The 17,141-nt window shown below is 40.7% G+C and overlaps 1 protein-coding gene across 17 annotated transcripts in view; it reads left to right on the top strand.

Moving 5' to 3' along the window:
• Positions 1-17,141, top strand: part of PTPRF (protein tyrosine phosphatase receptor type F) — a 375,185-nt gene that overhangs the window by 175,290 nt on the left and 182,754 nt on the right. For all 17 annotated transcript variants that reach the window (XM_088169800.1, XM_088169793.1, XM_088169799.1 and 14 more), the window contains exons 4-5: positions 6,171-6,316; positions 8,961-9,102. In XM_088169800.1, the coding sequence (XP_088025926.1) occupies positions 6,171-6,316; positions 8,961-9,102 (288 nt within the window). The remainder of the gene's footprint in view (positions 1-6,170; positions 6,317-8,960; positions 9,103-17,141) is intronic.

Genomic DNA, 17,141 nt, shown 5'->3' with positions numbered 1-17,141 from the left:
ATAAGATTGCCCATGCCTATTGTATGTCCTTATCCAGTTCATCTTACATTGCAACTGTAAGTTTTTTGTTCACAGAGGAGTCTGCTTCCAATCTTAATTTAGCTCAAGTCGTAAAAGCTTTCAGATAAAAATATAAGCTTCCCTCTCCTACAACACAAGTCTTATTTTTGGCTGCCCATCTATTTAGAGTAGTGAGAACTTGTACCATGAGGACAGAGATTTTTCCTATAAAATCTCTCACAGCAGGTGGGTGTTCATAGAACACTTAATTGCAGACATGTTCAGTAATACATTTTTCCTCAAACCTATGTGTGACCCTTTGGAAAAAATGGCATCCACAAGAATGGAGCATTATGTTGCCAGTCCTTGCATTAAAATTCTTGGATGAGGAATATTTTAGGTGGGTGCTAAATACTGAAAATGCATCTGGATTCCATTTAATTTTCCCATTTATTTTAAGAAAATTATGGGTCTTCGAAATAAAACAAGTTAACATTTGTGTATATTATGTATATTTATATTGGCATATATTATGTTTCGTCACTTGAAATTTCTGGCTCTTACAGAAATACAAGAAAACATATTTTATGTGCCAATTGTGTGCTTAATGCATATCAAAATGCAAGCATCTGTGCCAAATACCTCTGACCCAGCATCATTTTTCAGGGATCTGGCTAGTAGTCAAGTCAGGTAATGCAGATCATATGTTACTCCTTAAAGACCATGGTTCCCATGAAAGACATCTTGCCAAGTTAGAAGGAGGCTACACCTCTGTCCTAAACCTTGAAGGCAATCTGACAAGAGATACTTTTCTCCCTGGGAAAGTCCTTTGGATTCACTAAGAAGCTGCACAGGCTAAAAACAGCGCATGTGATGAAGTGATTCTGAACTTACCTGGTAAAGAAAGGAAAACCTGGAAAAGGGAACTGAAATTTTACTCTTCAGCTACGGATGTTTGGTAGGGCAGGTTTTAAAACAGGTGCTGAGATGGTTTTCTGATTTATAAGAATTGTTCCACAAAAAAATATTTCAGAGTAGGAGGGAGATACACATATATATACACATATATATATATTTAATATAACATACAGGTGAGAGAGACTGTGCCTGGCTCTGAGGTACCCTGCAGGAAAGATGTCAGTGGCTCTCCAGGAAACCTGAGGTTCTGTCTTTGAGGGCTTCAGGTTCCCCTCCCAAGCCTGTCACACTTTGTTTCACAGAGAATGGCAGACAACAGCCATATTGGTTAGAGCATACCTGACTGCCTTTCTTTGCACGTTCTTGTGCAGCTTTTAAAATAAAATTCAAAGGAATTTTTCTTTGAACGTGTCACACACCCAGCGCAGGAAACTGCATGAATTTTCTGCTGTTTTTCCAGGTTAATTCAGTAAAGCAGTGTGTTCCTAAATCTCTGCAAGCATTTCATCCATGCCATGAGGCCCTCCTTGGGATTCACTTTATAGGATTATCCACAAATGTGTGCTTGCTCGGCAGGTGGCTTTTACAACACTACCAAATGTGAAAGGAAAGTATTTTCGTCTGAAATGTTGTTTTTTGGTTTTATTTTAATTTCTCAATGGAGAGCATGTCTGAGAATGTTATTTTTCCACTCCCAGCCAAATAAGATGAAGGCAGTTTCTTACAAGAGAAAGAAATACTCTGTTTTTCAGTCTTCCTTCTCAGAACTGTGTTGTTCCTATAAACTTTCTAGAATAATTTAATTCCGAGCAAGGACCAAACAGGGAAAATTTCGGCTAAGAAGGTAAAAGTTTTCCCATTCTCCTGCCTGAAGCTTATGAGTGAATAGAAACGAGAGCAGTGGCTTCTAGTCCTGGAGTAAAAGTAACTTGGTTTTTTTGAAGTGAGGAGCAAGAATTAGTTCAGAGGGTGAGGCCTGAATGTGCTCCAGGGATCTGTCACTGAGCAGAGAGGCTAGGGAGAGAAAGACTGGAGTAGTTTGGACTTACAGGAACTATGCCAGTCTGGAGTTGTTACTCCATGTGATGGAGTAAGTGAAGGTGGGTGTGATGGGCACCCAGCCATCCAGCACCTCTCCCTGCTGTCATCCAAGACTTGCTCGGGATGTTCTCTCAAGCTCTCAAGTATTTCAGAAATTTGTCTTTGAAATACAATAGCTCTTTTTCCTTTCCCTCCACCCCTTAAGCTTTCAACAGAGAATCTTTGGTCCATAGGTTATCAAGGAAAAGACAGGTTTTCACTGCAAAAGACATTTCAGTTCCTTATACGTATCCTGTTTGAGCAGCAAACCTTCGTACATGCATAATCTTCTATGGACACTGTTCATTTTGAATTTAAGGAGAGGGAAAAGACAGCATGTATGTTACCCCTGTATTTTCAGTAAATCCTTATTTTTTCTGACTGTGTTTCAAGGGCTACCCTAAGAGTACAAATGCTCAAAATGGGCTAAAAAAGACAGCTTGTACCATGATCTGTCCCTATCCCCAGTGTTGCCCCTTGAAGGTAACTAGTGATAGTCTCATGGCAGCTTCCTTTGGGCAGTGGAGTTACAGAGATGTTGCAGGGGAGATGTGGAGGTTTTCTAGTGCACTTAGCATGCATCTTCCAAAGACACCAAGAGTTTAGTGGATGCTCTGTTGCACTTGTGTTAGCTCTCACTGAGATAAGTTTTGGGATTTGCTGTAACAGTTACAAATCAGTATAAAAATATGTATGCTCATGCCCGACTCTATTGTCCTGGGGCCAGGACTCAGGATTATAGGTTTGCTTAACTAGTACTTTCCTTCCATTTCAAAACTTCAGGGCATAGAAGTGTTTAAAATGCCTTTGTAGAAATACCCTTTCTCAGAATGAGAATTTGATTTATATACAGGTGTACTTCTGTGTCCAGTCTCAGAGGATTTAGATGGTTTCCAGAAATCAGTGTTGCTCAATTAAATGTGCAGGGAAAAAGGTTCATAGCAACAATGCAAAATCAAGGCAGCAGATTTTTGAGCTTTTACTGCAGGTGAATGTTCAATTTCCTTTTGTTCTGGTTTTAATAGTATTGATCTTTTTTAAACGTACAAAAGTAAAGTAAGTCCTCAAGTGTATGTGCTGGAGAGTAAGTATAAAGTCAGAGATCTAATTGCATTGTATTCTTCAAGGACAAAAGTTTTTGGATTCTGCTGTATTTGCCATTTGGAAAAAATTACACTATTTAACTAAGATCACAGAGTAAATAACAGAAAATCAGAAAACCAAATCAGCTGCTGAAGTGCAATACAAGACATCAGCTCAGCACACTGCATAGCAAAACAGTCAATCACAATGCCATCCCTAGCAGCCTGAATGGTAAATTAACATTTCTCTGAAATAGATGAGAGGTGAATAAACAGAGATATATGTAAACACAAACTAAGTAGAAATAGACATGATTATAGATGAGTAAATATGTGGAATCAGCATCAGTTAAGCAAGCAGGCTTAATAATTGCTTGCTGTTCATGTCAGGACAATGTGCCAAAGCCTTTAGACAGCAGCCATCCTGTATTAAAAGGCATTTCCTGGATTTGGAGCATAGTCTTGGGGCTCTCTTTACCAAGGATGGCAAAATTCAGTACACTTTTGTGAGGAATTTCTGTGGTGAGGCCAGGTCTGTGATACTCCTTGTTGAGGACAGAGCATGTGTATCTGCTCTGTGCAGGCAGTACTGGCCTTGGTGGATCCTTTTGGAAAAGAGGCTGAGCAAGCAGCAGTAACAGAGTCCAGGTCTGCACTGAAGTGTCTGAGCTGTGACCTCCAGCTCGGCCGGGGTTGTGGCTGCCATGTCCCTGTGTGGGTGCTTGGTGGCTCCCAGCACACGAGCACGGCCCATGTTGAGCAGCAGATGTGGCAGGTTTTGGGGGGCTCTGCTGGCCACCATTCCCTCTGCTGTGTGTGGCCAGCTGCTGATGCCTCTCCAGGTGGTGACATCTGGTTTGGCCTCGTCCCTCACTGTGACACCCATGGGTGACCTCAGCCAGCTGCAGCCTGGCTGCCAGGAAATTCCTGCTTCACTGCAGTGTCTCCATGTGCTGCAGGGACATGAATACCTGCTCAGGCACCTGGGGCTCCTCACACCCCTCTGGCTGGGTGCTCACAGGGCTGTTTCTCACATTTTTACTTCATTTCTCTCACCTGGGATGTGTTCGGCTTTTTCTCACCACAGAGGCACGGCCATGACGAGCCTGGCTGTGCTGTGGGGCCGTGGTGGGACTGCTGTGTCCAGCACAGGGCAGCCCTGACCTCTCCTCACAAACACATCTTGCAGCACACCCCAGTGCCCCTCACAGGTAGTGGTGCCATGTGAGAGGAGCAAGAAGCATCCTGGCCCTTTGGCAGCCTCCCTGGCCTGGGACACCTGCACTGGGGCGAGGCAGAGCCTGGTCTCTGACCTCTGTCAAAAGCAGGGAGGGTTGAAGAAGTTCACTTGGTTGAGTGGCGGTGGGTGTTGTCACACCATGCCACACTGCTAGTACAGGGCTCAGCATGAGCAGTTGGTGTGGGCTAAACCAGAAGGTAGAACTAGAGTTGAGGAGGTGCCAGTTTCAACCAGGTCTCCCAGGACTGCAGTTTAGGGGTGAAATTGTGCCCCACAGTTGCTGAGAGAGAGGCGCTGTCTCCTGACCTCTGCCTGATCCTGCCCTGAGCCACTGCTGTCCCTGCTTGGAAAAGAAGAAAAAAGCATCTTTCTGCCAGTCAGGAGCCCAAATCTGTTCCACAGAGGCTTTGATGACCCTGAAGCTCCTTGCAGGGGTTCAGGTGCCAATGTCTGGAGGCAGAGAGGGGGTGAGGAGCAGAGCACTGCCACTGCCTGCCTGGTTCAGCTGTAACTGCAACTGCACCCGTTAAATTTAAATCTCATACGTTAGAAAAATGCATTTAAAGGCTGTCAGTTTTTGGGATCACTGAATTTATATCCATCCTAGATCAGGGAAATTCAGCCCTCAGTGTGTCTAGAGTTCAAAGCACCTGGGCTGACAGATGTCATGTCCCTCTCCCTAAAGGACACACCTGTGGATATGTCTAGAATGTAAAGGTGTGGAACCACCAGCAGCTCTGCTGGGGTCATTAGTTTGTTATCTTGGGGTTGAACAGGTTTCTTCTTTTACTCAGGCTCCTTTCTGTGTGCCAGCAGCTGTCTCTGACCTGTTTGTAGGTCAGCTTCATCTTTTAGACGGTTGATCAGAATTGTATTTGAAACATGGCCATTGTATGACCTGTGCATGGAATAGCATCGTGGATGGACTCTGTTAACTCTCCCTGTGGAGTTAAATGTTTTAGTGCTTTATATGGGAATATGGGATCATCAAATGCTTCTCATGAGGACAAAGCAGTGTTTCAAGATGGTCCTCAGATCACATAGTGCAAAATTTTCCCATACAGCAAGTACAGAAGCAAAATACAGCCATTCAACCTGGATGCATAGTTTTATCCATCTCAATCGGTTCCGTAAATCTTGAAGACACTGCTCTATTTTCATGAGATTTTTAATCGATTATTTAAATGTTATATGATACCTTTTTTTTTTTTTTCATGTTTGCTGTGTTTCATGCCTGAATGCCACTTTGGTTTCCTTGCTGACTTAGACTTCTAGCAATTAATTTCTTAACAAGCACAGGCTAGCCTCTGCAGGTTTCCAGATACTTAAACTGTAGGATTTTCATGTCAGTTCATATTTAAAAAGAAACTAAAGGTTGTTATTTGTATACTTACAACTGTCTCTTAATTTTTATGGATATGTTAACAGCTTTCAGTAAAACTAAGGTCAAGGTATGGTACATTTCATAGGCTTGGTGTGTCAGCTGTTTTGCAATTTCCAGTGCTATGACCATGGTATAAATCTGCAAAATCAATTTATTAGAAAATAAGCCATAAAAATGGTTCCAAATTGTCATATACCTGAATGAATGCCCAGGGGGCAGAGGAGAGCCTCCTATTGCCCTCATTTATAGGCAAGCCAGATGGACTTGATTCATTTCAGGAGAAAAAGGTACTCAAGCAGAAGCTGTCTTTGTCATGTTGCAGTCTGCACTGAATTTGTGTGGCTGAAGCCATTCAGCCTGGATTTGTAGTAAGAGCACTAGTTATCTTACATTTTAGATTAATATGACACATTCCATGCTTGTCTGATGTTATGTCCTCATGGGGGTGATTTGGTTATTTTTCCAGGCAAGCCAACGTTTATGAAGGCTCCTGAAGATCAGATTGGGATTTCTGGAGGAGTGGCCTCTTTTGTGTGTCAGGCAACAGGAGAGCCCAAACCGCGTATCACGTGGATGAAGAAGGGGAAGAAAGTCAGTTCTCAGCGGTTTGAGGTAATTAACAAAAGGCAAAAATAAAAGAGCCCAAACCTGAAAATTTGGTAATCAGTCTAATCCTCACAGGTCTTAATTGCACAATAATCATCACTGCAACCTGGGTATCTCTTCGATGCTACAATACAGAGTGTAAAGCAAGTTTCCTTCCCTGCAGCAATGCAATCTGTAGAGCAGGTGGTGTCCTTTGAGCATGATGCTGGAAACACACCAACAGGGCATCCTACTTCAGATGGGAGACTGGGGCTTACAGAGAATTGGATGGCAGACAAGACTTGGATCTATCAGTATTTTTCTATTTTCATTGTCAGAATTTATAAGGCACCTCTTTGACCTACAGTCCTCAGTGGAATTCAAAAGTGAGATGCCTAAACACTACTGGAAATCTTTCTAAGTGATGGCTACTGCCATCCCTCCCACAAAGGTACTTGGAAGGGGAATGGTGAAGGGTTAATTGACGTCCCTCTGAGCTAAAGTAGGAGAGAAAGGAAGAGAGAAGAGCAGGGATCAGAAACATCTTTGAAAAAGGGTCTAATTTGGTTTATATTTTGCATAACAAATATATTTTCACTGACTTTCTCCACCTTTTTCTCCGCTTTCCTTTCTTGGTGTTGGGCTCCCTTCTCTAAAACTGCCCTTGCAAATGTGACCCTTTACAATTCTGCTGCCTTTCCTCTAATCCCCTGTCTTTGATGTTTTTGCTTTCCTGACTGGAGCACAAGATGACTTTGCTGCCCAGAATGGATTGATTCAAGTCACCAATTTTAATCATGATTTTGTGTGTGAGCAGAAAACCTTGATTAAAGTAATCAATTTTAATCTTGTTTTACATTGTTATTTTTCCCTGGTAAAAGTTTTGTTGTATAGTAACTATTTAAACATTCTAATTTCTAACTAGATACTACCTTTATAGTAAATTTGATGCTTGTTGTGGCTGACCAGAAATATATGCCATATTATATATATTTATATAAGCAATTTCATACCTTTGTTTACATCAGTTTGGATGAATAGCTATTGTCAGAAGATAGTGAATTTTTTTTCCCCTAAGTAACTATTAATTTTACTTCATTATTAGTTTTAGTTAGGGGAAATTTGGAAGTAAGTTTAAATGGAGGAAAAAAACCAAATCTGATGTACACATGCTAAGTTGTGACACAGAAGAGGTATCCATCGTTGGCAAATTAACAACATTTTGGTCTCAGTGCCTGTCTGGGCCTTAGTAGTTGCAGCTCTGTTCCTATCACACAGTGTTAGTTCAAAGGATAGTTAGGGCAAAAGAGCTTTTCTGCTGTTTTATCTCTTAGCTTTTTAGTCCTTATCACTGAAGTGAATTAATCTCTATAGCTGACTTTTTCTTGTTTTAAAATTTAGCAGTAGCTCTGTCCTTTGTAAAGATTTAGTATATTGTAACAGTTTCATGTTTAATTTAAAAATTAGTAGTTTTTAAAAATTAATTCTTTAAAGTGTATTATAGTGATATTCATATTTCTCTTTCTTTACCTGACTGTATTGGGATTTCTTCTTCAAACAGAAGGGCTATTCATTCCAGCATGAGGAGTAACAGATTTTTCAGTGGTCTTGGTTACCTTTTGATTTCTTCCTATTTCTCCTGTCACTGCAGAGTCTTGCATTGTTTTCCTCCTTCCTGTTCTCTCTCTTTTGATGTTTATGCTATGGGAAGTGCTCCTAAACAGGCCCTTGAAAATAGGGTCAAAGTTTTGCATGGGGGTAGCAGCCCTAGGTTGACATCCATGTCTGGAAGGAAAGATCCCTTAATTCTCTTCATCTCCTCAGTTCCCAAGGGACAGGAGTGGGTGGCATCTGCCTTTCCCTCGTGCTGTCACTATCTGCAAATCCGGTAGTACTTCCAGCTTTTGCTGTACTCTGGAATAGGAGAAGAGTGAGTTTGGCATTAATAGTTGCTTGAGGCTGTGCCTTCACAGCCTTGCTGTTATGAAGTAGCATATAGTGATCCAGCTACAAACTAATAAATACCTTTTTCTTCCATGTATAAGTCAGAGTAATGCATTTTGCAGCTTAGCAGGATGGATGGAAAGGCAATGATTTATTAAAGACTTAATTTATTATGCTGGAGAAGGAAGTGTAATTACATCATTGTTGATTATGCCAGAGTTGCAAAGTACCCAGTGCTGAGGGACATTAAACCCCTCACTCTGCAGGAATTAGCATGTGCTGTAGGTGCTGGAGGTTTTATTCAAGTTTTGTTACTGTTTCCCTAGCAATCCCACAGAGTATATCATTCTCCTCTTCTATCAAGGTGAAAGTTGGCACTAAATTGTATCAGTGATTAGTAAAATCATTAGTGCAAATATGGCTCAGATGTTTTAAATCATCAGATTCACATCTTTATTACCAGGTTGATAATTTGTCAACCTTAATTGATCCATAAAGAACCTCATTGGATCTTCATTTGTTCTGGCCTCCTCAGAGGACAAATGCATTCTTGACACCGAAATTTTTGTGCTACTGGATTTGGAACACTTAACTTACTGCATGGTATATTAGAATTTACAGGGCTTGTTTTGTTTTGGTTTTTGTTCATCAACCCCTAGATTGTTTTGACTTAGAGTGTTGTTGCAGAAGACAGCAGTAATGAAGTGCTTTCTTTTAATTCTCAAAGGTTATCGAGTTTGATGATGGATCAGGATCAGTTCTGCGGATACAGCCCCTGCGTGTGCATCGAGATGAAGCGATCTATGAGTGCACAGCCACCAACAGCGTGGGGGAGATAAACACCAGTGCCAAGTTAACAGTGTTGGAAGGTAAAGGGGAAGTTTTTGCATGCCTGAAGTGGCAGGAGACGTGGCTTTGGCAGCTACATGTTGATGTGCTGCATTTAAATGGCATGGTGATATTCTAGCTTGATTTGGTAAAGCTGCGTTCTTCCTGCAGCAGTTGCTATGATCTCTCCTATAATAGAACATCATGTTTTTGAAACAATCGTGGAAGGATTGCAGATCCTGAACTGTCTTTGGAGTGTTTTTGTTGTCTGATTGAGAGGTGTCATTTCTGACTTGGAGGGCTATCTACAGAGGTGTTTGTATACTTTTCTCATCTGTTTGCTTTCGTATAATACCCAACTTTAGAGTATCCAAGCATTGTATCTGACAATCAGAAACTTAATCTATGTTGCTGAACCTTCTAGATTAAATCAGCACACAGATTTTCAGGTTACTCTTCAGGTTTATAATTTGATGTGAAATTTAGTTGTGTTTAGTTTTCACTGTACTCACAAATTTTAATCCTGTCTCTTCGGTTAAAGAGTAGATTTTCCTCCTTGTCTGCTGTATGAGCAGGTTTTATTTTGCTTCCTGTGTTATTTCTGCTAAATGTTTGTGGAAAAACAGTTTATTAGATGTAAACAGGCTTGTAAACACTTGATTTTTTTTAATATGAAATTGTCAGACTTTTTTTCTGCTTTTAAGGAAGGATGGTGTTTTTCCAGCACATCAATGTGTTCTACCATTTGTTTATGTATAGGATTTTGTAAATGTGCTGAGGTGTTACAAATCTGGACATTTAGCTGAATGGATTTTTACCCCTTACATTTTTACCCCTTACAAGCAGGATTGCTTGTAAGGCAAATTGCTTGTTTTTTATAGATTGATGTGGAAACTTCTAAGTAATGAAAAAACTAGACTGGAAAGTGTTTATTGTTGTAGGATTTTGAATCAGAGGAGAGTGGTTATCCCAGTGGTGAGTGTGCCAGCCACACATGACAAGTTGCCTATTGTTCCTTGTTCTCCCATCCTCATTTATAGCATAGAGGTAATCATATTTTCCTTTCTACTCTGTGACAAAGAATGCATTAAACGACTGTAATGTTCTCAGGCACCGTGGTGATGGGAATCATAGAAATCATTCAATACCTGATGTGATTGTGTATCTTGTTTCTGGAGGTGGGGCATCTTAAAGATCAGCTTGCTCTCCAGTGATAGTATTATTAAGAATAGGATAACAAGTGCTATAGACTTGAAAATTATTGGGGGACAAAAATCACATTCTTTTTGTTACTTCTTGCCTTTGCAGCAGTGTATGCGAGTGCATAAAGCTCAGTGAAGCTCTTTCAGCTGTTTATGTGCAGATCTGCATTTAAATGCTACCTGCAACTGGATTTTTGTGATACTGGATGCTTGAATACCACTCTTCCATGCACATTCCTGTTTCCTTTGGTTGTAGTTGCCTTTATGTATCTTGGATATGTATGCACATGCACACACATGCTAATAATTTATTTGCTCTGTGTTAAGTGTTCAAAGGCCCACAGAGACATGCATTGCATCAAGAAGCACAATAGTATTTCTTAGCTCCATGGTGCTCCTGCTGATTTCCTGATGAGGTAAAACTTGCAGACCACCACATAAATAGGGAATGTTAGGAAACACCACAGACAGGAAAAGACATGCAGGCACACAATTTAAGAGCTGCAGAAGCAAAAATCAGTAGCAGTCGAGCACTGAGCCTGCTTTTCTGTTTGGAAAATTCGTTTAATTGGGAGTAATCATAGTTGAACATGATCCCATAAGGTCAAAAACGATCTGCAGGCTGGGGGGGCTTTGTTTTTCACTCAAACTGAAGAGTATCGACCCTTTGCTGGGCACTCTTGTAATGGGTAAAATTAAGAAACATTTGCTGCCTAACAATTTGTATGTGCTCATGCATATAGAGTTGTGAGCTTGACTGCGAGGATGAAGAGCTACGTGTGCCTTTTATGTTGGCTTAACTGACAAAGATGATGGATTCTATTATGATATATTTAAGAAAAAATGTTTTACGTTTCCCTTTTCTCAGACTTCTTTACGGACAGCTCTGTAATTTTTCAGTTTTCTTATTTTTCTGCATTGTCTGATAGAGATTATGATATTTCTGCATTTCGTGAATATTATTTTCTTTAAATTACTATTAATATTCCTTTGCACTTCGGCGAAGTAGTTATTGCCCTGGTTGTGGTTGTTTGCTCTCAATGGCTTCCAAAAAATAGTGACAAGTGCCCAAGTTCTCCCTTATGCCATCACTTTTCTAACATTAATTTTGTAGAGGTATTTGAAAATGACACATTTCATGTGGAACCCTTGGTACTCTCAAGACTGTCAAGTAGGATTGGATTTTTCCCTCTGCTTTTGGGGTAAAAATAATTTCTGTAATTGGTCTCAGATGGTAGTTTGAATGATACAGACATTCTCCACTTCCTTTCAAGAATTTGACTAATGCAGTGGTCCCTGGTGCATGACAAAGCTTATCACAGACGTCCTCGTGGTTACATGCTGCTAAATACACAGCATGTATTGATTTTTACATTAAAAATCCTTTATAACAATAAGTTTTAATGCTCCTTCACAATTTGCCTTTAGAACATAGGCCTTAACATTAAATCCAGAAGTCACAGTTAGGGTTTAGCAGGCTTTTATTAGATGTCTTTGTAGCTAACTAAGCTGGAGCTTTATTTTATTTAGATTTCTGCGATGTTTTACAGATCAGAAGCAGGTTATCCTTTCTAATTGCCAACTTATTTAATTCTGAATATTAAGAGAGAAGCATGAGTCCAGTCTTCCAGGGGAATCAAGAATTCTCACAGAAGTGAATCTCTTTTAACAGTTTGGTTCCCTACTGCCCTTTTATTCTTTGCTTCCATGTCTCTCATTTTTCCCTTATAACTGCAGATCCTGTTGTGACCAAATTACGTATACTTTGTGTAACTGGAAATTATTTCTCCTGTTGATAGTAGAAGAAATAGACATGCGTATACCTTCTCTTCTCATTTCTCCTGGGTAGCTGATAAGCTGAATTATGTATGAGTCATATTGAACATTTCTATCTTTTTTCCAATTATGACCTGAAGCAGCACAGAAGTATGTTTCTGCTTGGCAGAGGAGGAAAGCAATGCAGGGAGGGGGAAGGCTAGAATCAATAAGCTGACACACATTCTCAAGAAAAGCCTCAGGGACAGTTAGTGGCACTAACAAATTAATAAATATATTATTCAGTGGTAATGTTGAGAATTACAGAACATTTTAAATAGGGAGGTTATATGAAATAAAAGTAGGAAGGATGCCAGCATGCAAGAACGTAGCAACAAGCTGATGACAGGAGAGCAGAAGTCCGTGGTGTCCCTCCATGAGACTCCTTGTACGCTCTGCATTGCAGCAGTGTTGGGAAAGGTGATGAGAACAGTGTTTGTCTCTGGTTGCCTGTTCACCAAAGGATACCTTCAGTCTGTTTTCCAGCAGTTTACACCCAACTGGAAGATAAGGAAAAGCAGTGGAAAATAAGATCTTCAAGGGGAAGGGAGAAGTATATTGATTGTTTGGGAGAGAAAGGTAGCTCAAATACCGAGTATTTTATCAGTCCCTTTTCCCAAGGCTTTCCAATGGGGACATTCAGTTTTGATTTCCAGAACTGGAAAAGCAGTTAATTGCAACTGGTCCTTTAATGCTTTACAAGCAGTCTTTCTTTCGCTCTCTTGTAATCCAGGGCATACAGTCATATCCAAGTGACACTAAATATATGCAGTTTCATTTCTCTTTGTTTTTTAAGTAGGTTAAATGAAAATACCATCTCCAATTTCCATTCTAGATCTATGCAAATCCCCTATGCCTCTATCCCAGACTCCAAATCATGTGGCATGTAGTTATTTGCCTGGAGAGTGCTGCCAGGCTCCACAGGAGAGCAGTTTCTGGTAAAGAGGACAGATAGAAGAGCCAAGGAAGAGTTGCTTGCACAGTGGGTTTCTGTTCCAAGGTAACCAACCTGGCAAGTTAAGTTTTGCTGGCTGGCTTTGTGCTGACAGAAGTCGAGGAAGTTTAGGAGCATTTCATTGCAGTCCTGGTGTTGTGTTTTACTGTGAACTGAAACATCCTCGTGGTATCAACATTGTGCTCAACACAAATCCAAAACACAGCCCAATACAAGCTACTATGAAGAAAATTGAGTCTATCCCAGCCAAAACTAGCACACCTAGAAAGTTCCTGAGTGCAGCAGTTGTCCTGGGGTGGCAAGCACTTCTAGCATAACATAATTTGCTGTTTACTGAACCATGTCATGAGCTTAATTTCTTTCACCATCTGCCAGCTGCATTCCAGTTCCTGGGGTTACCCTGTTTGAGATGCTGTAAATGGTAAACATTTGACTGTTACAAATGATTTCTGCAGAGAGCTAGATCTCAGAAGGCCTGAACCAGTATACCCTTTTTGTAAACATCCATCTAAAAGTGATTTTTGTCATTGGAATTGTAAACAGAAGTTAGCTATGTTTAATCCTTCTTTATGTTCAGTTAGTTACAAAAGGATCAGTCAGATCACTGTACTTTTGCTTCATTGCTTTTGCATCTTTTTGCCAGGAAGAATTTCTTGCAATTTGTTGTAAAATTGAAACAATTACAGAATGGAAATTGTATCTATTTGCATGTGCTTATTCTGACTGTGTAAATGAATTAAAGCTCCCTCTGCTCTGCTGATCCTGGGATTGGTAGTATTCTCTTCATGTCTCTGGTCAAGAGAGGACAGGTCTTTCTTCTGCATGTTTCATGTTAATTAACTGCTCCAACGTCCTTTGTCTCTCCCTGGGAAGAAAGACTGCTGTGATCCTATTGCAGAGGTCCTATTCCTGTTCTTTGCTCTCTACACAGGCAATCCCAATAGCACTTCCTTCCTGTAAGAGGCAGGCAGTTCATGGATCTCTGTAACTATTGCTTTGCCAAGAGCTCCAGCACAGTGAAACTCCACTCACTGTGAGTGCTTCCCTGCTTAGGGAAATGTCCTAATGTGCAGTGATGCACAGGGAAATGAAGAAGCCTGGGTCTGCTTTTCATTGGGTCTTGACATGTCCCATTCTTGAAAAAAGAGAAACATTAAGCCAACTACTCATGGTGGCCTCACTGAGAAGTTCAGGTTGTCACCTAAAGGAATATAAATTTGAGCTCACGTGGACTTGTGCTATTAAGGCATAGATAGTGTTCACAAGGAAAGAATGTATTGTGCCACTTGACAGCAGGTCGCCTGGTATTGGTTGGGTCAATTCAGGAGCCCTGTCATCGTGCTAACAACTCTAGGTATTTCCCAGGTACTGACCAGTGTGGCTGAAAGGATCCTCCAAGGGGAAAGAGGTGGTTTCTTGGTCCCACTGCACGCGGAAGATTGAAGAGAATTTATGATCAGTTTAAATTAGACTAAGAAAATTTCAAGAGGTTGTTTCACTTGTATCACCATTGTGTGCCATGCTGCCAAAACCTAGATGTGGTATCTAAAAAACTGTTTCAGCTACTTAAGTTTTGGTATCTGTAGAGCACCTATCATTTTAATCCAGGTATGAAAGTCCTGGTACTGTGCATATTATGTTTATTTGCTGTCAAAGATTGGATTCAGTAATAATATTATTTCCACTCATAGTTTATTTTTATAATATTTAATAAGAAAGACTTTCTTGGCTGTGAGTGAAAGACAAAGAAGTAATTTTCTCAGGTAAAGAAAAGTTTTAACTGTTGGTCTCTCCTTCAAGCAGGAGAGTCAGCAAATCTTTAGAACGTATCAGACCCAAATGCCATAATTTCCATTTCTTATCTCTGTTTAAATGATTAACTAATGGCACATAACCATGTAATGTATCTGTGATAGCAAGTTCCCTCAGAAGACTGCCATGCACTAAGGTTAACATCCAGGTTCATTCCACAAGTTTATGAAGCAAGAAATCCAACCTTTGAAAAGTTTCTTATGAAATATCACATTGTTAATGCCAAGCTGAACCCTTTGGAGCTGTGCACTCCCATAAAACCTTGTATCTGAATAGATACTGACCTCGTAATCTTGAGAACGTTTTTCTTTTGCAGCAAATGGCTGTTTCTGCATATTACCTCTCAAATGAGGTCCTATGAGATGACACCTGTAACAGGATGGGGTGTTGCCACATTGTTAGCAGCAAGTTTCAGTGGGATTGCAATGCCCAAAAGCAGCACCTGCGATTTGGGAAGGACTTTGCAGATAAAAACAATTGAACTTTTAAGTGTCAAACAAACAAGAATGGGAGTATATTCTATAGAATTCTGCAAAAGCTGTATCACAGGGTTTATATTGCTAAGTAGCTTGAATTTGTAATTGTGCAGTTATATCCTGTAGAAGATTTCTCAGAGCTTCTTGTCTCACATGATTTATTCCAAGTTTATTTAACAGTTTATGACTTTGGTACTGAAAATCATGTTCAGCTAAGAAGTTCTGTTGCCAGTAGGAGTTGTCTCCATTTTATTTGCTCCATTTCTGAAGTCTCTCATGAAGATATTCAGAAATGTGGATGTTTATTCAGAGCCTTGTGGCAACCGACTGGTGTCTTCTGCCTGTTATGAAAATTAATAATTGAGTCTTGGGCATTATGTTCTCATTTTTCTTGGGCTCAGGGTGTTGAGACAGGTTGCTTCTCACTCTGTTACCTTAGAGCTTCCTGGGAGATTGTCATGAAAAGTGTGTCAGGCTGTTCTAGTGCTGCTCTGCTGTCAAAACGTTCAGCCTATTCCAGTAGGTAAATGAGGCACAAGCAGATTAGTTTAACTCTCTGGCAGGGATGTGCTCATGCAGGCAGGTTTCTGTCTTGCTAGGGAGGTGTGCCTGTGGGTTGCCATCTCCCAGCTGAGGCCAAGGATGGCCAGATGACTGCTTCTGCCTCTCTATTCCAGTTTGAAATCAGACAGGTTAGATTAAATTGTCTGTGGTTTAAACTAATCTGTTTTGACTCTCTGTTGGAACAGATCATCGGTCCCAGCTGGGAGGCAGCAACCACCAGCACTGCCTTTCACATCCCTGCAGAAAGGCTGGCATTCCCATGTGCCCTCACCCCCCTATGGCCACAACCATGCCTGGAAAGCTTTGACAGCACTGGGATTTTGATGGTGTCAGGAGGCAGTGAAACCAGGGGGGTGGAACGTGGCACAGGCCCAGGCTGAAAAGACTGGTAGTCTGGAAATGGCAGGAGAATGGAGCAGCAAAGTGAAGGCTGCCAAGGAGATGGGTGTCCTGTAAAGTTCTTTGTACTAGATATTATGGAGGAAAAAAAGGCAAAAATAACATAGGTGTAATTAAAATATTGTAAATTTTGAAGCAGATTATTTTGTTGGGAAAATGAGTGTTTAGGTCCCAGTTAACCAGAAAGTGGCCAACTAAGCCTCCCCCTTGCTGTGAAATCCCTGCATGAGTTTCATGGGCGCCAGTCTTCTTTTTGATTCTCCTGGCCTCAGTGCTTCCTCCTATTCTGCGCCTGTTCCTGTTGGATTTCAGGGACTTTTCTGAACATGCTCTACTAGGATGTGCACACAAGGAGTCTTGCAAAGGCCTTTTCAAAAGCACCGATGAATTGATGAATTTTGGAGATTGACCTTCGAATAGGCTCTAGGATCATAGCTGCTTTTTTGATTCAGTTGGTCACTGGCCGGCATAACTTCTCTGCATTTTTCTGATGTGCCTACACTCCTTCTCCCTCTCCCTCTCCTCTTGTTTCCAAGCAATATGTGCCAGGCTTACAGCAAAAATTCTAATTATTTCTTTATTCATATTATTCCTGTCCGTTAAGGTGATGTGGCTCTTCTGGCTTGATTTTTTTGACTGTCGTCTTTATTTACAGCATCTCCACAGCACTGTCAATTTAAGACCTCCCCTTTTGTGCAAAGGCTGCTGAAAAATCTCTTAATTTCAAAACTGGTGTTGCAGCAACTTGTTGATAAGAGACCATTATTGCACGACTGATTAAAAAAATAGCAAACAAGAGAGTGGAGTTGATTAGGTGACAGTAAGCCCTGATTTGGCTCTCCAAATGTTTATTTGGT

The sequence above is a fragment of the Sturnus vulgaris genome, chromosome 9, assembly GCF_052056855.1.
Source record: "Sturnus vulgaris isolate bStuVul1 chromosome 9, bStuVul1.hap1, whole genome shotgun sequence".
Lineage (NCBI taxonomy): Eukaryota > Metazoa > Chordata > Aves > Passeriformes > Sturnidae > Sturnus > Sturnus vulgaris.
Note: the sequence above shows the minus strand (reverse complement) of the source record. Positions and strands in the feature narration are given on the sequence as shown.